This window comes from Phacochoerus africanus, chromosome 2 (genome assembly GCF_016906955.1).
Source record: "Phacochoerus africanus isolate WHEZ1 chromosome 2, ROS_Pafr_v1, whole genome shotgun sequence".
In the NCBI taxonomy this organism is placed as follows: domain Eukaryota; kingdom Metazoa; phylum Chordata; class Mammalia; order Artiodactyla; family Suidae; genus Phacochoerus; species Phacochoerus africanus.
In genome coordinates this window covers 160,704,338-160,728,197 of record NC_062545.1, presented here as the reverse complement: position 1 = coordinate 160,728,197, position 23,860 = coordinate 160,704,338, and the positions used below count along the sequence as shown (strand labels likewise).

General features: G+C 43.0%; 1 protein-coding gene across 3 annotated transcripts in view; it reads right to left on the bottom strand.

The window, feature by feature from the left end:
- The window catches only part of BCL2 (BCL2 apoptosis regulator), a 179,856-nt gene that overhangs the window by 99,901 nt on the left and 56,095 nt on the right, over positions 1 to 23,860 (bottom strand). The window contains exon 2 of one of the 3 annotated variants that reach the window (XM_047767006.1): positions 16,583 to 17,187. The exons of 1 other annotated variant lie outside the window; for it this stretch is intronic. In XM_047767006.1, coding sequence (XP_047622962.1) covers positions 17,161 to 17,187 — 27 coding nt within the window. In that variant the 3' untranslated portion in view covers positions 16,583 to 17,160. Of the gene's footprint in view, positions 1 to 16,582; positions 17,188 to 20,610; positions 22,205 to 23,860 lie in introns of those variants that run through there. One more of the 3 variants, XM_047767005.1, reaches the window with a different exon arrangement.

Genomic DNA, 23,860 nt, shown 5'->3' with positions numbered 1-23,860 from the left:
TGCCTTCACTTTGGAGAGCAATTTGGCGACATCCAGGGAAGTTGAAGATGTTCTAACTTTATCACTTAGCTCCTGGGCGTATTGCATATGTAGATGTCTGTCTGTCTATCTACCTACCTATCTCTATCTCTAAGAAAACCTCAACTCTCCCACATGTAGGCAAAGAACATGCATGTGTTGTAGCACCATCTGTAATATCACGAAGTTAGAAACCTCTATCATATTCTTCAAATGGACATTTTAAAAGTTAGAAACAACTGTAACGACCTTCCTTTGATAGACTACCACACAGAATGGGGGATGGATGAAGCAGAGGTCCATGTTTTACAAGAGATGAATTTCACCAAAGCCAATGATATTGTATAGAGAAAGATTGAAAACAGTGAAAAATATACATACTGTCTATGGAAAAACATGTGTAAAACATGCAATCATGCTTAGTAATAATAGAGACCAAATTTAAATGGAAGCTGTGAAGCTCAGAGAACAGAAAAGAGGAATGGGACTGAGGAAGTGCACGCTCTTTCTCTCTTTCTCTCTCATTTTAAAGTGAGGTAAGAAGATCTGAAGCCAATAGTGCATAAAGATATGACAGCGATGGTAGATACAAAGGCATTTGCTATCTTATTCTCTACATTTCCTGTTTGCTTGAAATATTTCACAATATCAGAACCCTGAGTTTTGCATATTTTAAAGATATCTATAGATATTATCATTTATTCCTAGGGGCCCTTCAGGCAGTTAGCACAAGTATTATTATCACTAGACAGACAGGGAAGGTGAGTGAGGAGTGGACACCGGGCTTAGTCTTTGAGGGCTCGAGACCCTCACCATCAAATTGCACTGCTCACTCCACTCATTCAGTAATTTATATGCACAGGGAACTGCAACTCGGTGCAGATGGGGGTGGGCGGATGAAAGCGAAGACGACCTCTTCCCTTCTGGAACAAAGTGCAGCCTGAGGTAGGGCAATGACATAACTTGATTTATTTAAAAAAAAAAAAAAAAAAAAGGGAAGGAGCCAGGCCGCCCGGGGTTATCTGACAGCTTTTCAATGAACCTGTAACTCCCTCACGGAGGCGCTGACCATTCCCTGCACATCTGCCGGGGAGGCGGAAGGGGCGAGAGGAAGTGAGAAAATGACCTCAGTCCCAGCATCACTTCGCCTCCAGACCACCATCCTCTGAAGGGCAGGACACTGGGAGCAGGGAGGGGGCATGAGACCTGATGTCTAGTCCAGGATTGGTCCCTTAAGCTCTCTGGCTTTCAGCTCTAATTTTTTTTTGGCCCTGCCCACATCATGCGCGAGTTCCTGGTCCAGGGATAGAACTGGAGACACAGCAGCTACCCGTAGAGTCTGAGCTCTTATTTAGAAAACGGAGGAGCAGAACTACCATCTCGAGGCCAGTGAAATTCAAGAGTCTATCTCCCTTCTGGTTTTCAAGGGTTGTTCCTTAAAAACTTGGATCTCTTAAAATCCAAAAGCGGAGGTTCATACTTAATAGTTGCACATGGTTGTGAAGCTCATTCCTGGATGTGTGGACATGTCACAGCGATGTCCTTTCCTCCTGATGACGTACACAAAATGCCAGGTAACAGTGCCAGACTCTTAAAGTCTCCATCCTGTGCCCAGCACCAATTCCACCAGTCGCCCTGGGGGCTGCTGGGTATGGAGGGCAAAGTGACAGTAGCTTCAACCAATCAGCAACTCACAGGCTCCCTCCCAGCTTCGGAGTAACACGTGCCTGGGGAGGTGGGGCTGTCCCCATCAATAACTTAGCCCCTGAAGCAGCTCCACGTGCACAGTTTAGGCTGGAAATAAGAATGCCCTGGCTGTAGGAACCGCCAGAGTAGGGTGGGTAGCGGCCGGACGTTCCAGAATCTTCTCTAGAGAGCTTTAAAAACCCGAGACAATCTTACATATCTGAGATTTTCTTTTTTCTTTCTTTTTTCTTTTTCTTTTCTTTTTTTTTTTTTGCAACCCTGGCAGATGGTCCTGGGGCCTCTCTTTCCAGGCATACCCAGTCCTGCCCTTTACTTTCTCTTTCCTTTAATATGAGAGATGCCTCTTATTTTCCTGTCCCTCCCCTCCCCCCGGGGCAGGGGAGCACTCTTTCTGCAATCCCTTAGACTTGTTTTCATTTGATTCCTTGCCTCCTCACACCTTTCCTTGTTATTTTATGGAAAGCTGGTCAAAGGTCAGAGTTGCCCAATTACCCACATAGTTGGGTGGTGGCATCAGATACCCAGGCAAACAGAGGGAGGATTCCAGTTCCAGCCCTGACTCCAAAGCTGGATGGAAACAGAGAAAATATGCTGTTGCTAACAATCCATTGTAAATGAAAATACGATCCCAGTAATTGATTTTAAATAGATTTTTTAAAGAATCCTTGGCCGCATTTCATCAAGAATACAGAGTTTCAAAAGCGTTCATTCCAGGGTTGGATTCCCCCCCCCCCCCCCCCCCCCCCCGCTTTCTTCTGGCTTAAACCCCAAATGGCCAAGATTCAAGTCTGAATAAACAGTGTGGGTGGTGACTGTTCTGTGAGGCCCAGTAGAGGATGCAACCACTTTCTTATTCGGTTCAGCATTAAATCATGTGAAACGAGCCTGATGACTCCACAGAACTTTTCCTCAATAATGGAGGGCAGCATAACATGTCCTGTTTCTCTGCTTCTCAGGGAAGGGAAAAAAAATTAATTCTCCTCACTGCGAAGGTTTAATTATGTATAAAGTTCATTGACCTCACAGGCGGCTGTCAGATGATCTTGCAAAGGCCTGTGAAAGGCATCCTAGGAATGCAGTGATGTGGGCAGAAACCCAGTGGATTCATGCCACCGAGGGCTTGAAAGGGGAAGGAATCAGAGGCCGTCCAGAAAGACTCCAGTGAAAACAGAACTTGAGGCTAATCAGTCATTTCATCTCACCTCAGCATTTCTAGGCCCTCCAGAGAGTAAAAAGGTATAAATCAGAAACTCAGGACAAACCCCGAAGGGACGGGGCCCGTGACATCGGGGCTCTGCCACAGATGGCTGCAAATGTGTGGACTTGCAGTGTTCTTTTCCCATTTTGGAGGTAATGCCTTCTGACTTCCCTGCTACTGACAGGAAAAGAAAATGAGGAAACGATCCCATTCATAAATATACGGTGGGGCCTGAAGGAGACAGCAGAGTCGGTGTTTACTTGGCCAGTTGTGACGGAAGACGGCACCCAGCAGTGTAGGCAGCGACTTTATCTGTTTGTCAGCAAATGCCCTAAAGCATGCTCTTCACACGCAAGGGATGGATTTTTCCTCTTTGGGTTTGGGGTGGGGGTGGGGAGCAAGATGAGCTTCCAGAACACATGTCCCTCTTCTAGTCTTTACCTGAGGCCTACCCCTGTGAAGTGGCACCCAGCTCCCGTGAAGGCAGAGCACTGAGGAAACTTTAGGAGACACTGAGGGCTGGTTGGGGCGTCTTGGCAACCTGGGGCTGGAGCCTCAGGGGGATGCTGTCAGGGTCTGGGTGTTGGGGGGCAACTTCAGGGGCCCTCCTACTCAGGGAGGAAATGGGAAATATTTCAGTTTGATGCTTCCTAGGATAAAGTGTACTAGTTGGAATCCAGTATCATTTGCTTTCAGTAGCTTTCTCAACAAACACACTCACTTTATCAGTTGAAAAAGTATGCTTTTAGTGGGGGAAACCTCGCAGGGCTGTGTTCTAACATAAATTAGCTGCACTTGAACAGATACTGACTCACAGACTTTGAAAAACTTATGGTTTCCAAATGAGACAGGTTGGGGGTGGGGGGATGCGCTGGGGTTTGGGATGGAAATGCTATAAAATTTGGTTGTGATGATCATTGTACAACTATAAATGTAATAAAATTCATTGAGTAATAATAAAAAAAATCAGCTGCACTTGCTCCAGTCACTTTGTTGCTATGAATACAGAGCACAGGTGACCAGAATTCAGCCAACATTTTTGATCCTCTGATGGCAGCAGAATGGACAGATTCTCACTTGCTTCATTTTTAGATAAACCTTCAATTCTAGGGTCTTTCACCAAAATTGGACACCTAGATTTTGAAGACACGGTGTGTCAGTTGGCATTCAGCTCATGTTAAATCACTAGGTATTTGGAAAATAGAAACTATGGAGTGGGCACTATTGCTGATACAAAAATCAAAAAGGGCATGAACTCAGCCCTTGAGCAGGTCGCAAATGAAGAGACATCCTAACTGGAAGATTCCAGAAGGCTTCCTGCATGGAATCTTCCAGGTGAGGTGGCATTTGATGGGAATCTTCACCGAGAGTTCTCTTCATACTGGCACACTGTGGCATTCTGAGACTCACTGAGTCATGCTTATTCATGGCTTGAGGTCTGTACTTTTACCTTATTTTTAATTCAACTGATATTTGACGGGTTTCCTGCTAAGACCCTTTCTGTAGACCCAGACCATTTACTATTACTCTCCTCAGGGAGCAGTCAGTAAAAAAGCAAAGGAATTCCTTCTGTCTTCCCACCTGAAAATGGAAGCCTTCCTTCAAACCTTTACAAATTTTCTAGAAATATGACTATCCCCCAAGTTACAGGGGAAATATACTTCCAGATAAAGAAATCTGGATGCTCAGTAATATCCTAAATCATTTCCACCTTTTGGGCACTGCAATTTATAAAGTTCCATGAAGGAAATGACTCTTATTTCTCATGAAGTTCCCACTGGGAAATCACTGGGAGCCATACTCATGAAAGCAATATCCTTTTGCTTATCCCAATTCCTTCCCTTTGTCCAGGGCCTCTGCCATCTCTGAACTACACAACAATTTAGTTCTCTCTAGGTCTATGGTATGTGTTGCAGGAGGCGGCATCTGAGTTTGCGAATTGTCTCTGTCACATGGAAAGTTCTTGGACATTAGAAACTGCTTTCTTCATCTCTGCGTGTCCTAGTATCTTTAACAGAGTTGGTGTTCACCGAACAAATGAATATCAACTGGACAAATGAATGAATGAATGAATGGATATCATGGAGGTGTCTGTGGCAGGGATTGGAAAACTTTCAGTAAAGGACCTGAGAGCGAATATTTTAAGACATCCATTCTTGATTTTAATTTTAACTACTGTTATAAAAGGAAAATAGCCACAGACAATCTATAAGCAAAGATGTACGGCTGTGTTCCAATAAAATTTTATTTACAAAAACAAGTGGCAAGCTAGATTTGGCCCACAGGCCATAGTTTTCTGACTCCTCATCTATGGTGTTTATCTTTGACATACATTTCAGTATACTTTTTTTTTTTTTGGCCATACCTGTGACATGCTGAAGTTCCCAGGCCAGGGCTGGAACCCTTGCCACAGCAGAAACCAAAGCTGCTGCAGTGACAACACCGTATCCTTAACCAGCTGCACCACAAGGGAATTCCCAACTCAGTATATCCTTTAAATTTTTATATGGTACCTGTTCTTTTCAATAAGTAGATAAAGGTAGTAAGTGTAAATATTCAAGAGTTATTCTGTAACTCCAAATTAATGAATTCACCAAAAAACAAACAACCCCCCCCTCAAAAAAACAAAGAAACAGAAAAGCACATAACATGAAGAAATTAGCTGTTACCCCAAGTAAGAGGTTGCAGTCACTTACTTTGTATCTCGTATGCCTTTAAAAGGAACAATTCTTATTCCCAAAACGAGGGTAGAGGATTTGCCATTTACTTCACGATTATTGAGTAAACTTTATACGAGTTCTCAGAGGTATTGGGTGAAGAGGGTCTGGTGCTGGGGTATGGTGAACTTGACACTTTCCTGGAAGGGGAAATAAACGCCGCCCTATTTCTATTCTCTACCAGATCATTCGGCCTCTGATTTTACTGCTAAAATCCTTCCAAAGGTTATTAATGCAGAGGATACTCCTTTCTCTTGATGACCCTCTGGAAAACATCCAGCTACAGAGAACACAACAGAATCTCAAAAGCCCAGCAAACACGGAGAAGTAAGAGGTAGCTATGAGAGCTTGATGAAAACAAGCTGTCCCAGGCTGTCACCCTGGCCTGATTTGAGACTGCCCCGCCTGTTATTACTCTTCGCCTCACTATCAGGCCACCTTTTGTGTGTAATACAGTTTTCTTTTTTTAAAAAGTATTTGGATTTGAATTATGGTGTAAACTCAAAGGATGCCAAATCCTAAGGTCAACTGCTTTGTCTGGAAAAATTCAACCAGTGTTTTTCGATGTCTGAAGAAATGCCCAGCAAACAGCATGAAATGAGTACCCCAGCTAACAAGTTTTGAGTTAGGCTACTCTACAATGGAGATCTTCAGATTGCACCAGTCCTCGCCCGGGTGTCATGAAACAGTTCTAGAGATTTCTCATAAGAAAGAAAAAATGAAATTTGAGTCTGTCCCGTACACCAAAAGTCTCCTCAACACTTGGACCAGGTTCAAAGCTGAGTTCAAACCACGTTCAACCTATGTGACTTGAGGTGAATTAGCTGATGTTACTGTAACTTGTCCTAATTTTCAACACAGGGCTTAGGACATCCACATGATAGAGGAGAAATCTGGAAACAGGGGACATACTATATCTGGCTCAATTTATTTCAACAAATGCTGAGAGTCTATGCATCAGAGAGGGATTCTGAGCACAAAGAGCAGGTGACCATCTCTTACTGCTATTTTGTGACACTCTGATGCCACCCTCCCTCATTATCAGCTACGCTCACTCAACGTTCCCCCCTCCCCAACGCTGCCAAATGCAGAGGCCATTGTCATCATTATTCAGAACAGAGCTCTAGTGAACAGCATCACACACACTTAATTCCTATTTGATGCAATTCCAAATTGCTCAAAACGTATGTGGCAATGGCACACAGGAATCTCATTGCAATCTTGGTTGGGAGCAAGATGTATAAAAATAAAGATAAGAGTTAAAAAGACAGAACACACATGGACAATGAGAGGGAAGGGTAAAGTTTGGAAGTACTGTGAAACGTCCCCAAAGGTTGTGGACAATAATGGAGGACAACTCCCTCCATCTCAGGGATGGCGGTCTTTGGGTAGCATGGATTGCATCCGTGACGTTCTCTGAGGGGATGATCTTGGAATGTAAAGCATCCCACTGGGCAGACTAGGTGAGGAGGCAGAGTTGAAGCCCTTACCCATGATCCTCTTTTGCATCCACTCAGAGAAATGGAGAACTAGCCTATCTGTGGGGAACACTTGATCTCTATTTCCTTTCAACCAACCTCTTGTTCTGTGCCTACAGGATACAAACAAGTGACTCAAGAGAAAAAAGAATACCTAAGCCAAGGACTTATTTGACAAATTTTAAGTTCAATCTAGCATTGACGGAGATGCTCTGAATCTCTTCTGAGGCTCCATGAGAACCTGTCTGTTCATGAGGTCCTACTGTACAGCAAGGGAACTACAAGAAAGGGAATGTGTGTGTATATATATATGAGAGTGGGTCACTTTGCTGTACAGCAGAAACTGGCACAACATTGTAAACCAAATATACTCTAATATTTTTTTAAAAAAAGAACATATATGCTCCTTTCTTCTGGTTTCCAGCTTTTTAATACTGAAAATGTCTACTTGAAATACATCTGGAGATTTCTAGAAGTTTCATTTAGCAAAGTAAATGGGCTCCTCTGATGAGTATATCTAGAACAATACAGGTGAAATGTCTTTTCCTTCAGTCATTCTAAAGTTAGCTTACAAGGAATGGTTCTCCTGCATCAAGAAACAGGACCACATGAGTTTATTTCATCAGAGCCTGGCAGCATTCTGGGCAAAGCAAACAGAAAATCTCGAGGAAAAAGAAGAAACTTGCCGAGCCCGCTTTGGGCCCCCTCGCATTCCTTTTGTAAGCACTACAAGATTGATCCTCGGCCACAGATGCAGCTTTTGGATGTCAGATGCAGGCAGATGTTTTCCCTTAAATCCGTTGTCTCTCCCTCAATCTGTTTATAGCTGTTTCTCTTTCAGCCTGCACCTAAAGCTCTCACTCACTGCACGTCCTAAAGGTTTCTCCCCTCCATGCCACAAAGGGGCATCTTCCAATAATTTCTTCTCTTTTTATAAGGAATGCATCCAAGGATGAGGTAACCTGTGTACCCATTACTCATGAATTTGCTTCCCCGGTCATCTTCAAGAAATACCGGAATAGGATTCCCATACTGATAAAGTCCCAAAAGTGATGTGGCATCAGAAAGGGTTTTATTATTTGAAGTAAACTACTGAGGTCACATGACTAGTCACAGCCTCTTAAACCAAGTGGTCTCAACTGACAGGCTCCCTTGATGAGGTCGAGGTTATTTATTCAAACCTGTGGGGTTTTGTTCTGGGCTTATAGATGTTCTTCCTACAAGTCAGACCAAGGGCCTCCATTTGTAAGTCAGTTATGCAGATTCCATGGCAGCCAAACCAAGTGACTGAATTCAGAGATTTAGCTAACCTCTCTCACTACAGATCCACCCAGAATATGACCCAGACAAGAAGCAGAATATCATCTGCTGCGATTTCTGATACATGAGTGCCAGGAGACAAGAGAGTTTCTTGGAGGTGATGGAATAGTTCCGTAACTTGATGGCAATGGTGGTTACAGGAACGCAAACATGGGATAAAGTACATGCACACACACAAACAAGTACAGGTAAAAACTGGCGAAATCTATTCAGAGCTCGGGTCTAGAGATTATACCAATGGCAATTCCCTGGTGTTGCTAATGTTTATACTATACTTATATTATACTATATGCTATCATATGCAAGGTGTTCCCATTGGGGGAAGCAAGGTGAAGGGTACAAGGTACTTCTCTGTACTATTATTGTAACATCTTGCATCTATAGTTACTGCAAAATAATAAGTTTAAAAAGTGCCATGAGAAAGTTAGTATTAGTCAGTGAGTAGCTCATCCAACTCAGCCTCGTATTTGAACTTCTAGGCTGCTTCTTTTTCTGATCAGAGGATTTTAAAGGATTTCCTACGACTTTTCTCTAAGAAATGAAGTCACTGTATCTTCTGATCTGTACAGTGTAGCCTCTTTGAATAGAAGAGTCGGGGCAGGGGTGGGGGCTGGGGGGAGATAACCAAGTTTCTGAAAGGTTCATGCTGGACTCAGCAGGATTCTAATAAGACAGCATCTTTCTATTGTTTTGTGAGTGTTCCCAATGACACAGAGGTTTAAAGAGCAATCAGGTCATAGCCTCAAGTGCCAAACATAGACATGAGATAAGGCACAGGGAGGGAGGAGAGGGGAGTGGAACTTAGGCCAAGATTTTGCTCTGCCTTCTATCTCCAAAGGTCCCCCCAGGACTTCCAGGACTCCTCCTTATCTGACAGGTCTGGGGCCCAACAACATCTCCAGGGACACTCTGATCTATACAAATTCACCCCTCCCCATTTATCTGGCATTCTTCTTCTGCTGTCTACCAACTCCTTACTTTCTGGTTTACTTACATATCATCTAGGCCTCTGCATTCACTTATGAGCCTGTGGCTCTGTCCATTAGTGCGACCCAACACTGAGGACAATCTGTTGACTGAATGACTGAAGAGATGAATGAAACATCTCCAAAGCAACGGCCCATGATGAGACTGTGGCAATTCTCAAACCCACAGGTCATACAGAATGAGACAGAAATCACTGGGGCTGATTTATGTATGTCAAGGTCATCTTGTTTGGCTAAGAGAACAAAAATGACAAAAATTTGAGTGATGTCTTTAACATGAGCAGCTGAGTTCAAGAGCTATGGGAAGCCCAACGAAAAGATGTAATTTCCTGTAGAATTTTCTGTCTGAGGCAGAGACCAGTAGTAGGTAAATATATGGGGATCCAGGAACAAAAGTGTATGTAAATACATATGCAGGAGCTTCTGCTGTGGTGCAATGGGATTGGCCATGTCTCGGGGGTGCTGGGACACAGGTTCAATCCCTGGCCTAAAACAGTGGGTTAAGGATCTGGTGTTGCCACAGCTGTGGCTTAGGTCACAGCTGTGGCTCGGATCTGATCCCTGTCCTGGGAACTCCATATGCCTCAGGGTCAGCCAAGAATGGAAAAATAAATAAATAAATACACAAGCAGGGCTAGGGATGTAGCTCGGTGGTAGGGCATATGCTTTGAAATACACACGCACATTTTTTTCTCATCTTCAAAGATGTGATGGGATCTTGGTACTTCCTTTACCTGCAGTGAATGGGGAGTCCCCTATCAGGGGCAGAGGCACAAAAGCACCAGTGAGACAGGTGTGGCACACCCAGGTAGGCAGAAAGAAGGGAGAAAGAACCCCTGTGAGACGCTGAGAAACACGTGAGACACGAGTCATGAGAGGTCAGTCAGGATCCCCTGGACCTGGGCTGCCCGTCACCAGTCAGAGCTGTCTTCCCCTGAAACTCGTCCCAGCACGTTCAAAACCAGAGAGGCCCTGGACAACCCACCATGCCCAAGATGTCAGAAAAAAACTCTTACAGAGTTGTGTTTTTAGATGTGGGAAATGTTTTAAAGAAATGAGTAACCTTACATGTATCTGTTTTAGTGAGGGAAAAAAAAAAAAAAAAACTCCCCTGAAAAGGCCCCTTAAAATTCTGTGAATAAGAAACAAGGAGGCCAGTGACCCCCTCACTTGAAAAGTCTCCTTGAAGCCAAGCAGCCTGAAGTCCGTCTTCTGATACCAAAGTCAGCCGACTCCCCTTCATTTCACGCTTCTCTTAAAAGAAAACAGGCTGGACTGTTTCAGTAAATAACAAAAGGTCAAGAGAAATGCTACTCACAACATGAGCAAAATAACGGCACAACCTGCCAAAACGTTTCCTAAGGCCTAAGAGGCAGCACAAGCCAGTGGTGAAATAGCCCACAGATCTGTCGGGTGAGAGGAAAGGTTCGTCCCAGGAAAATCCGCCACGAGGCCCTAGTTCATATTTAATCCTAAGAAAGGAAACTGTAGATTACGCCATTGGGTTCAACCAACATTGAATGAAATACCACGTCTCTCGTAAAGGAGTTGGTTGCCTTGTGTGTTGTTTGTTTTTCCAGGCTTCCTCTCCTTGGGTTAGATTTTGACATTAGAACTGTACGTCAATGGGATGGTGAAACAACCAGGCACCGGTGGCCTCTGTGTCCATGGGTTCCACATCTGTGATTCCACCAACAGCAGATGGAAAATATTCAGAAAAAGAAAATTCCAAAAAGTTCCAAAAAGCAAAACACAAATTTGACATAGGCTGGTAACTATTTACCCATTATTTACAGTGTACTTACAACTGTTTACACAGTGTTCACACTGTATTAGGTATTATAAATAATTTAGAGAGGATTTGAAGTATTCAAGAGGATGTGGTAAGTTATAGACAAATGCTATGCCGTTTTATCCTCACATTTTGGTTCCATGGAAGGTCCTGGAACCAATCCCCCTCACATACTGAGAGATGACTCTCCCCAAAACTAAAGCTCAGAGTCAATTTTTAAAAATCTTCTAAATGAACCTTCCAACTGGTTTAACTCCAACCGTCTGACGTGGAACACCAAACGTTCATTTTCTCTTCAGAACAGGTTAAAAAAATACCAGTATAAGAACTTGAGAGAGGAAGACAAGGCAGAAAGCAGGACTCCTCATCCTTAGGATGCTGCTTCACCTGATTCTGCATCAGTAACCCCCTGGGAGACATCTCCCCAGGCCGTTCCCACCCTTAGCCTTGCCACCAACACCTCGCTCGAAGCCTGGTCACCAGACTGGCCACTGAGACTGGGTCTTACTCATCTCTGGCCTCCACAGGGCCTTGCAAATGGTCAACACTCAGTAGATTTGGTGGCTTGAATCAATGGTACCCACGTCCTACATTCCTGGTTTAAAACCATAGAGAAATGATTTGCAAAATACCTTCCATGAAGCATTCGTCCAGCAAGATATTACCCGGGTGCAAAATAATTCTGATTCTATGATGAAATACATTTTGGAAATGCTTCAGTCAATGACCACACACCCTCATTTCGGAATCAAAAGACACTTGTGCATCTGAAAGACTCTGAAAAGTCCTACTGGAAAGAAACCTGTGTCAGTCAGCATTTCCCATGTGACTTTCAGAAATTGTTTCTCAATTCATACCTGTTACCATCTTGAGGAGGGAGTGTTTTGTAGAGGACATACTAGGGAACTTGTCTTTAGAGCACTTTCTGATCCATGTCTAATCACATCTAATCTGCCATTCGCTTCAATTGTCTCTTCCTTCACAATACATTATTGTGGTCGACACTGCACACTATTGAACACCCTATTGTTTGTCTCCTATTCTTTAACCTATTGCTTCATGATATCATCAACTCAAAGAAGGTCAGATCTGGAAGTGCTCTTCGAAATGATCATAAAGGTCAACCCCCGAATGTAACAGAGCTGTTAACCACGTCCTCCACAGTGAAGGGACCAGCTAAAGATGTTACAATACAATACGATCAGGTTCCCTAAAGGCAAGGGTAGTTTCAGGCACCTATGCTCTGCCCCCCACCCACACGGCAGATGGGGCTTACAGCAGGGGGTTCCCACGGGGAGAGAAGGAAAGGGAGGCAGGAAAGCACTAAAGCACTCGCTGAACATCATACACTTGCATCCCCAGTCTCCCACTTAACTCTTAAACATCTTCTGTCTGAGTTTCAACAACTCCTGGGTCAGGTATTTGAAAGACAAGGCAGCTCAAGGCCACACAGTAAGCAAGAAACTGTGTCAGGATTTGAGCCAAGAACAGTTTGACTCCAAAACACATACTCCTGCTAGCGTATTATACTCCCTCCTCAAAGAGGCCCTCAAGAAAAGCATGTGGAATTACATATTCAACCAGGAATTTGCATATCTGAAATTAGTCCCTGCTGCAGGGAAGAACACACAGGGAGCTCTGTTTTCCATCAAAATACTCTTATCACTTGTGAATGTGATTTTTTTACTTTGCTATTAATGAAACGAAAATTTTTAATGAAAATTAAGGCAAGTTAAGTAATGAGAACTGAATTCTCCTATTACTGAATATCACAAATAATATATTTGCAAAGTTTTGCATGACCGCTTAACATCAGAAGTTACAGGCTTCTGTCACTCAGTGCCGATCACTGGTTATGTTCCATGAAATCTCTGATGGATACAAGTCCAATGAATACTATAATGAGGATGGTGGTGGTAGCATATTTTCATTTTATATCAAAACATATACTCTTCAAAACTATAGTTCGAATGAGGAAAGAAGATTTTTAGACCTATTCAATCGATAAATGATGAGTGTATTTTTTCATATTCACCTCTCAGTAATACAAATGTAAAATTCACAAACTTCTGTATTTGCATTTTTGAGGTATTCTGAACACAGATAAGTGATTTCCCCACTTACTAGTGGAATTTACTGCCTTTGGGGAAGTTTCTGAAACAACATATGGTCTATAAGTCCGAGTATTAAAATTGGCAACAACAATAAACCAACAACAAATAATAGTCACAAATCCATGAATAATCAAATTAAATAAAATGCTGGCCTGGGGGATTTATATTGCTTTTTATAATAATTAATGTGCAACTCAGCTTATGGATATCATGGAGTTACATTATTGATGCAAGGGGAAATTTTAAAATTTTAGTACATAAAAGTCAACCATGTCTGTGTAACCTTAAGAAAAAGAATGACTAAGGAGGGTATTTTATACTTGAATGTCAAGGTAAATTTTTTTAGTCAGTGTTAGGTAGTGAACTCTTTAGGTTTACCACTTGAAAATTAAAAACAAAGACAAAAATGAATGACAAGGGTGAATGTGTGTCTCTACCAAGATTTCATTGTTTAAATATAAATAATGCTAATTTTCCCTACATCTCAAACAAGACATCCACAGGATCTTCATTCAGTAAGATTATTAGATATAAGAAGCAAAAATTTACAAGGAAACAGAACTTGTTAAATCTCTCTCTCTCTCTTTTTTTTTATCTTTTTGTCTTTTCCAGGGCCACACCTGAGGCATATGGAGGTTCCCAGGCTAGGGGTCTAATCAGAGCTGTAGCTGCTGGCCCACACCAGAGCCACAGCAACATGGGATCCTAGCCACCACAGCTCACGGCAACGCCGGATCCTTAACCCACTTAGCAAGGCCCGGGGTCGAACCTGAAACCTCACGGTTCCTAGTCGGATTCGTTAACCACTGAGCCGCAACGGGAACTCCAGAACTTGTTAAATCTTGATCATTCATTCGAGTCAGTTTAATGGACAGAAACTTTACTTTCAAGCAAATTGAAAACACCTACTTTATCACTTGCTTCATTACCATTGCAAATGCCCTTTATTTATTCACTTTCTGCCTATGTCCTCATGCTTTCGTGGAAAAGCACCAATAAAATGTAGTTTACTTCCTTCCATATCCAGTTAAGTTCAATCAGGTCAGTTCTGCATAGGTTCTGCATAGAGAAGTTCTGCCTAGAGAAATCTATCAGATCTAAACCTAGAAGAAAACAGGCAAGAGGCAGAAATTAAGAAGGAAGCAGAAAAGGCAAAATAAGTAGTTTCAGACCTTTTTTTTTTTTTTTTTAAATGAGAATGCTCAGACAACACTCACCAACTCTGTAAACAAAAACATATTTTAATGGCAAATAGAATTACCCCCGGGAGAAACACAGTTCCTTGTTTCCCTCATTGTGAAAATAACAATAGCTGTCACTGACACAGGGTGTAGGGCATGCCAGGCACTGTTCTAAGCTCTTGACTCATATTAACTCACAACCACACTTATGAGGGAGGTGTTGTTATTATAACTGGCGCTTTGCAGATGAGGAAAAAGAAGCATCAAGAACTGGGTCGAAAAGGGCAGGGCTGAGGCTTGAATCCACGCAGGCTCTCTCCCATCCATGCTGCTAAGACATGACACTTTACTGACCCACTATGGAGTCAGCTGGGTTGCCTATTCTGATCGCCTCCACAAGAAGTGTATTCGAAGTAGTTAATAATTGCATCCCACATAAAAATATATATTCAAAAAAAGGGTTAAAATATCCTGTGATTCTATTGCTTACATTGCATAACTGGGTCAGCCTAATCACTGGAGAGAAGAAGGTTTCTAAGTGCTGTTTTCAAACATCAGTGACCGAGGCAAACCTTCCCTAAGAACATCAGCCGATTACAGTAGAAATTTGGGGAGAAAACTATTTGAGGTGGGCATCAGAGGCTTCTACTATTATAACAATGTGATTATATCTTTGACATTCTAGCTGTGGATGATTGAATAATTTAATTACTACAGTCAAAGACTTGTCTGTTTTTTAGGAAAATGAGATTTTTATTTGGGATTCCCCGGTATATTAGAAAGATGATTCTTAGTATAATTGTGGGCAAGAAGGAAATAATATACATATTTGTGGCTATGAGCAGCTAACCAGAAAAAAAAAAAAAGGAAAGAAAGAAACAGTCTGGACTTGCACAGTTCCAAAAATCAAAAACTACTGAATATTTTCTTTTTTTTTTTTCCCACCCTACTAAGCATTTCTTTCTTACCGAGGAGGATTCATTTCCTACCTGTGTCTTTTACATTCTTGAAATACATATAAAGTTAATGTTTATTTTCCACCAATTAAAAGCTTGTCTAAGTTATTCTGTCTTTGGGTTTTACTTTCAGGATTCAAAGTTTGTTCGGCCAGCTTTGGCATGAGAGAAAGCTTCCTTTTATGTACAGCAAGCTCCCCACTATTTAGAATGTTTGCTTGGGAGATAAAGTAATGCCTGGTGGCTTTTCTGCTTTTAACAATTCCCACGTACAACATGACTAGACAAAAACTAAAATGGGCTTGCACTGAATCCCATTTTTCTTTGATGAGTACGCCTCATCACTGAGATCAGGGTAATCAATACCAGTATTTTTTTAATGGGCCAGTGTTATTTGAAACTTCCAAATGTTTGTATTACAAGTTAATACACATATTCCAAATATAGGTTCTTGAAAGATGCACTATGAGGTGGTTCAAACCTTCGAGTTGTCCTTGCTCTTTACACTTAGAAATTTTTTTTAGGGCTGCCCCTGAGGCGTATGGAAGTTCCTGGGCCAGGGGTCAAATTGGAACTGCAGCTACTGGCCTACACCACAGCCATAGCAATGCCAGATCCGAGCTGCATCTGTTACCTGTAAGGCAGCTTGTGGCAATGCTGAATCCTTAACCCACTGAGCAAGGCTAGGGATTGAACCCACATCCTCATGGACATTATGTTGTGTTCTTAACCCACTGAGCCATGATAGGAACTCCCACACCTAGAATTTGACACCAACTCCAATGAAGGCCCTATCTCCAGGTGGTTCGCCACAAGACACCGTCCTGACAGCATGACAGTAGCACATGCCTTGCATTTCAGCAAAAACCATGGGATGGGGACAAACAGACAGTTAGGAATGAGGTCTTCTGAGGGTCATGTGGAATTCAGGCAGAAATGAAACAGAGAGGAGCAGGATGTGAAGCTACTGAGGCTTGCCCTGCCTATACCTGGATCTAGTCCTCAGGCTGGGGACCCTGGCTGCGGAGTGCTTCGACCAGAAGAGCATTTGGTTGCAAGTCTGATTCCTCTTGGGGGCATTTGGAAGAATCAAAGTACATACAATGAGAAGGTCTGCCCTGATCCTCTGCTTTCAGGCACTAAATATCATTTTCCCATTTTATTGATGGCACAGCTGAGGTACAACAGAGCCAAGTGCTACAGAGTTAGAGCAGTATAAGGTCAGCATCTGTCACTTTGTCCACCTCCATGAATTAGAACCAGATCTTTTCTGTAATGTCAGCTGGTCACCAATGTAACGGAATGGCAGTGTGGACCACTTGATCTAGACCATTACTCTAGTAAACAGACCAAGCTTGGGGGTGCTACAGGTTGAAGGCCCCTTCCCCCTGGATGGGGGCTGTACTGCACTCAGGAGCATGACAACCATCTCTCCCTCCACTTCTCAGAGCACCGAAACCTCCAGGGACACAACTCTGTGCTTCCAACGGGAAAGCCATGCTTGATTCATCCCACTGTCAATTGTTCAGTTCTTCAAAGACCAAAATGGCCTGGTGTGAATCCTGAAAGTCAGGAATATGAACCCAGAGAGATGCCACTTGCCAGTCAGGATAGGTGATGTGGTTTCAAGACACTGGACTTCCTTTTCTCACTTTGCAACCAACTTGCTGAGTAAACTTGGGCCACTCGCTTCTTAACCTTGGTCTACCATGGACTTCCCCTGTGTGAAAATCGTGGGAAGACAACGTCAAGCTACTTCTCAGGGATGTTGTGAAGATCACCTAATCAATGCTCTCAACCACACGGTCCTAGCACAGCACCACGTGCTACATAGCACCAGCATCACAACCGTCTGAGGTCGGTCACAGGCACACACACCAACGTTTCTTACAAACAACAGCAACACCACCACCAAGGAATTAATTCTGTTCGTGTTTGGGAGGATTTCACAAAATGTCATATTAAAAACATTAAATTTCTGAAAAACTAAATTCAATTGCCCGTGGCAGAGGAACATACTAAAACCTCACAACAGGGATATTGCAAACTACAAGTGCTTCAAGGAGAGAAAAAACTGAACCAGATGGTTAATTAATCAGATTTATTTAATGGGACAAGTATAGTCAGTGATTTCATTCTGCTTTAGATTTAGTTTCGTTTAAGAATACTATAGAAATGCTGTCATCGTGCAACCATCGAATACTTGAGTTTGCCAGTTACAAACCTCAGTTACAAAATGGGAGAACATATATGGGCAGATACTGTTTTGTGACCACTTTATGGAAAAAGAAATTAAGACAGAATTAAAGGGTGACTTACTCGAGGGCTACAAGTGCCAGATCTGCATGTGTGGATGGAGATCCCTTTCACCTGTTGCTCTCATGTCCAACCCACATTTATGAACTAGCCCAGGTGGCCTGGACTGGAGTACACATGGATGTTGGGGGTCAAGCTATAGCTTGGGTTCCCAAAATAGGATGAGCAAGCTTCTCACCCCATATGGAGTCTGTTCTTTTTTTTCCCCCTCTTTCTCTCTTTTTATGGCTACACCTGCAGCATATGGAAGTTCCCAGGCTAGGGGTCGACTTGGAGCTGCAGGTGCCAGCCTATAGCACAGCAACACCAGATCTGAGTCGCATCTATGACCTTTGCCACAACACCAGATCCTTAACCCACAGATCGAGGCCAAGAATTAAACCCACATCCTCACAGAGACAACGTCGGGTCTTTAACCACAATGGGAACTCCTGCCCCTGTTCTTGAGTGTCTGCTATATTGGGTTCTAGTAAACCAAACTAACCAGCCAAGAATAAGTGTAGAAATTAACAGTTATATTCAAACATCCATTAAAACCAAATATATGACCATGAATCAAGGTTGATCTAGGAAACCCTCCATCCAGTCCAGTTTTTCTAGTCTACACGAAATGGGAAAAAAATGGGGAATGTAGTGATTTTTTTTAAGTTAAATTCATTCCATTTTCTTTTTAAAAATTTTCATTATGATTGATTTACAATGTTCTGTCAATTTCTCTTGTACAACGAAGTGATCCTGTCATATATATATGTGTGTGTGTGTGTGTGTGTGTGTGTGTGTATATATATATATATATATTCTTTTTCTCACATTATCCTCCATCATGTTCCATCACTAGTGATTAGATATATAGTTCCCTGTGCTGTACACCAGGCTCTCATTGCCCATCCACTCCAAATGCAAGAGTTTTCATCTACTAACCTCAGATTCCCAATCCATCCCTCTCCTTCCCCCTTCCCCCTGGCAAACACAAATTTGTCCTATATGTCCATGATCTTTTCTGTTTTGTCGATAGATCATTTGTGCCATAATTTAGACTCCACATATAAGTGATATCATTCCATTTTAAAATAGTGCAATTTATTCTAAGACCATGTCCTTCCTCTTTTGGGTGTTAAATGTTCTATATTTTACCAGCGAGAGTAAATACCAGATCTCTTGGCAAAATGAGAAGTTAGCACCTCTATTTTGGTCCTTAAATTTTAAAAATAAAATAAAAATAAAAGTTTTGAAATACAAAAGTCTGGCTAGCTCTGCCTAAGAATGACTTACCTGCTGTTAGAAACTCTTGAAGAGTAGAGACCCATGAAGAGTGGGTATTATTTTATGTCATCAAACATTTCCTCACAAGACACAAAGTTTCAGTTCAACACTTACTGCAAAAGGATTTCAAGCTGTACTAATAAATGGAGTTTCCCAACTAAGCTAGGAAAGTATACTGACAACTAAAACCTAATCAAATGAAATGTGGATTCGAAAGTACTATAAAACATACATTTATATTGTCATTCTTCAAAAAGCAGAAAGCATTTTAATTAAAACCCAGAGAGCACACAAAGACAACATAATACAGCAGGTATGGGCATAATAATAAAGATGAAAACACTGTTTACTGATTTTCCACCTGTAGATTCTCTCTGTAGAAGCTACAGACAGACATCAATTCTGTATCTGCGGACAGATGGCAAAGGATTTAACCACTAGTTACCCGGAAAGAACACAGGTGTTCCCAAACTTGGCACTAGTAGACAGAGGCTGGAAGGTGGGAGAAGGGAGGACAGTCAGAAGAGCTAATGTTGTCACTTTTTTTAGTGGGTAATTAAGTCATGCTCTCTATGGTTAATGGAAAAATGAAATGAAGTTTCAGAATGTGTTTGAAATGTAAACCACGTCCTTTAAGGTAAGGAACTGGGAAGGTTGATGTGCCCACAGAGGGAAGAGGCTCGGGAGAAACGGGCTGAATTGGGAAGAGAAATGCCATCTACCGGGGAACGAAGTCAATAAAACCAAATGTTTACAAACTGAGAAAGAGTGGTGTTAGGAGTTGAATTGGGTCCCCGAAAGATATGTTCCATTCCTAACGTTGGTATCTGCCAATGTGAATTTTTGCAAATGGGGTCTTTGCAGATGTCATCAAAGAAGAGGTCACTGGAGTGGCGTCTAAGCCAATGACAGGTGTCTTTATAAAAAAGTGGGAAACACCACTTAAAGACAAACATTCAGGGAGAATGCAGATGACCAGAGCCGCAGAGACTAGAGCCATACAGCTGCCAACCAAGGATAGGCTGCCACAGCCCAAAGCTGGAAGGGACAAGGAAAGTTCTCCCTGGAGGGAGTATGGCCCTGCCAACACCTTGATTTTGGACTTCTAGTCTCCAGAACTGCAGGAGAATAAATTCCTGTTGCTTGTAGCCACCCTGTTTGAGATACTTGGCTACAGCAGCCTTAAGACCTTAGCCCAACAGGTAAACCTATATAATTTAAAGAGATGAAGGTCACCAGGAAAATAACTTTTATAAATTGAGGGAGGGTTAAAAGGTATTGCCTCTAGAAAGTGGGTCTGAGGGAGGAGAGGAGCATTATATTACATTAAATGCCTTTTGTTCTATTTGGCTTTTTGACCACACAGGTGGGTTACTTTGATCTTTAAAAAGTACAAATAAAATATCCACAAAAGGAGTTCCTGCTCTGGTGAAACGGGATCAGTGGCAACTTGGGAGTGCTGGGACGCAGGTTTGATCCCCAGCCTAGCACAGTGGGTTAAGGATCTGGCATTGCCGCAGCAGTGGCTTAGGTCACAACTATGGCTCACATCTGATCCCTGGCCCTGGCCCCGGCTGCAGCCGAAATAGGAAAAAAAAAAAAAAATCCACAGGATGGCATCAGAGGGAAATGTGGTCAGTTCTCCACATCCGATGCCATACTCTGAGACTGACCACCACCTCCTCCGCCTGACCCCCTGGCCTCGCCCCCACCCCTGCAGTGGACCCTGCCTGGACACTGTCCCTGTCTGTCCTCAGGGACGCACAGCTGCTGAATGTCCGAGAGAGCATATGTGCTGGCTCACACGCCTGCTGTCCCCATCTCGAGTATTTCTGGACTTTCTGTGGGTTTGTATCATCGATGACGGTAATTTTCCCTATTGACTTGGATGATTAAGAATAAACTACAATGAAAACAGAGAACCTCAGAGAGGCTGTCACTGGCTTCCTTCACGGATTAACATGCAAAACAAGGCCTGACAAAGATTTCAGTGATTAGGCTACATGGGTATCAGAAAACCTCACAATAGAGCTTAATCACAATCATTTGCTCATCCAGTTTTATTTAATCCACGAGAAGAAATGCTGAGTGCTCCCTCGGGGGGGCCTGGATCAAGTCCCTTGGATCTGTGATGGGAGTGATGACTTTCCCGGATGGACAGATGGATGGACGGAAGAGGTCCCTTGCCCTCAGCTTGCTCTAAGAAGAATGGTCACATTCAGCCCAGCAGCCCGTGATGTTGTGGCAAAAACATGAAGTCAGCTCTCACGTGAACAGGCCTATTGATGACTGTAGAACCTCATGCAGGGCCACCAGCCCCTGTGCCAGAAGGTGCAGGATGGGGGCTGGGTTCCCAGCTCACCCTGGGAGGGAAACAAGGCAGAAGACAAGCTCCATGCGTGTGCACCAAAGGCCTCTGCTCACATCCACGTGCGCATGGCTCCCGTGGCAGCTGGGGAGCACCCTGCCATGTGCTGGCTCTGACACCATAATGAACACTGAATGGACCGTCTGCCAGGCCTCATGTGGAAGAACACGCAAGGAGCAGAACAAAGGGGCAGCGTTTTATCAGGACAGGGATCCTGACTCCCATCAGTGCCCTGTCCCCAGGAGAAACTGCTTTTATTTTTATCCCAGCATTCAGTTTCAAGGTAACACCTCCCAGCCACCCAGGGGGTCACCTGTCCTGCCCTTCCAGCTATCAGACGTCCAGACTCAGCAAGTGCTGTCTCTTCCAAGTTGCAGGTGGCAAGATCACCCCAAACGGACTTCCCAAGACAGGTGTGAATTGTGCCCACGAGAAATCAAGTCACAATGCGTAAGGCCACTGCATGTGAGAATCTACACTGAACAGAAGGAACTATATGGCTAGATTTTTATGACCTTTCATAGAATCCTCCCTCTGGCCCTGCAGACTGAAGAGAGCATGGCTCCATTTAGAAGGGGCTCCGTTCAGGTGCACACGTCTGCTTTTTCACTGTCTCAGTTCTTCACAGCTGGCATTTTTCCCCTTCTTGTGTTTAAAACATCACCTCTCAGCATATACCATAATGAAGACCAAACCCTGAGACTCAGATGTTCTAGAAACCTGAGATATTAGATGTGCTTTGATCATGTTGGGCTGCTTCTCATCTGCTTTGTTCTTGATCACATGAAGACTGCAATAAACAAATTGTCTTTTTAGTCATGATGATGTAAGCCTAACAAAGTCTTTCCCTTCAACCCCTAGCAGTGGGCTATCTCCTTTTTCTCAATCCACACATACACACGCACAGGTGTACATATGTGCAAGCATGCACACGGTGATGTATCACATGAAGACACAGGCAGAGTTCCCTCCCAATGTAACTCAAAGATGCCAACAGACTTGACGGTTAAGTTGTGGATTTCTTAGATCAACTGTTTAAGAGGCACATGATTGAGGGCTTCACAACCTCACTTTAGGAAAGAGATTTTAGTAGTTACTCTTCTATGGGACTTTCTTACATGACAGGGTACATCTGTAAGGAGCCATCCCATTCATAAGCCAGGCTCACCTTGGTCAGGAGGGGCAGATGATGGCCCAGATCCCAAAGGGACAAACACTCCAGGATGTTCCTTAATCCCTGGGAATGAACATAACCCAGCTTCTTGGGAGTCAGACTTATAATTAATGACGCTCCACATTATGAAACAAACTTACTAGGGAATAAGTGACTATTTCTTAAAGATGTCCAACAAACTGACTTTTAAAATTAAAAAAAAAAATAGATCAAGGGAATCCTATTGCCTCCCCCAATGATGGGGATTGATAAGTGGGAGCAGTAAGAGGAACAATAACTGTGTAAACAAGAAGAAATAAAGCAAAAAAGAAAAATAAACAAGAGCTGGATCAGGGGGAAAAAAAGGCAAAGCAAGCAGAAATGATCTTTTGATAAGAGCGGGATTACATAATCCAGTGCCTATAACATGGAAAGCCACTTTGCACTACAAATCACTTTTCCACTAAGAATTAAAAGAAGCAGAATGAACACAAAAATCAATTAAGGTCTGGAGAAGGGCTCCATTCCCCCTCGAGGGGCTTGTTCTTATCCAAACACTAATGTAGGTACTGCCAGGCTGCCTGGTAAAGGATATTTTTTATTATCACTTGAGCTGGTGTGTCCAGGGAGTGATTTGCCTGTTTTAGCCTGCAAGGAAAGGTTAACTAGGAGGAGTAGAATGTCCTTTCTCTTAGAAAATAATACAATCTATCCCTGTGCTTAAGGCTCAGGGGGCCTCTGTGTGTGTATCAGCTTCCAGGAGCCCTCCTCGCTGTACCAAGGCCCAGCTGCCGGGGAGTGGGTAAGCCTAGGCATGGCCCCCTTCCTCCAAGGGCGAAAAGAGCACTACCGTTCCAACCACTTCCAAAGGGAACACGGAAGCACTGAGAAATTCAGCACAGTGCTTGGCCCACAGGAAACAGGAGAAAAATATTCACTGAAGGAATGAGGGGCAAGAAACTTATCTTTGACCCAAAGTAATAAAATACGAGAGCCAATGAGCTCCCTGTATGAGCTACAGGATGGCCATGTAGGGCAGTCTTGCCTCCAGTAGGATAATTAAATGTGTATTTGTCAAATAAATAAGAAAAAGGGAGAGCTTTGAAACTTACACGGAAATACAAACATTCTTTGGGAGTAGACCATATTTTATTATTCTATCTATGCCATTTGGAACGCAGTGATAAATTTTCTGAGAAAACAAATAAAAGTGTCCTACTTCATCTTACAAAGCTGAATTTTTATTTATTTTATTTTTTGTCTCACCCACAGCATGCGGAAGTTTCCAGGCAA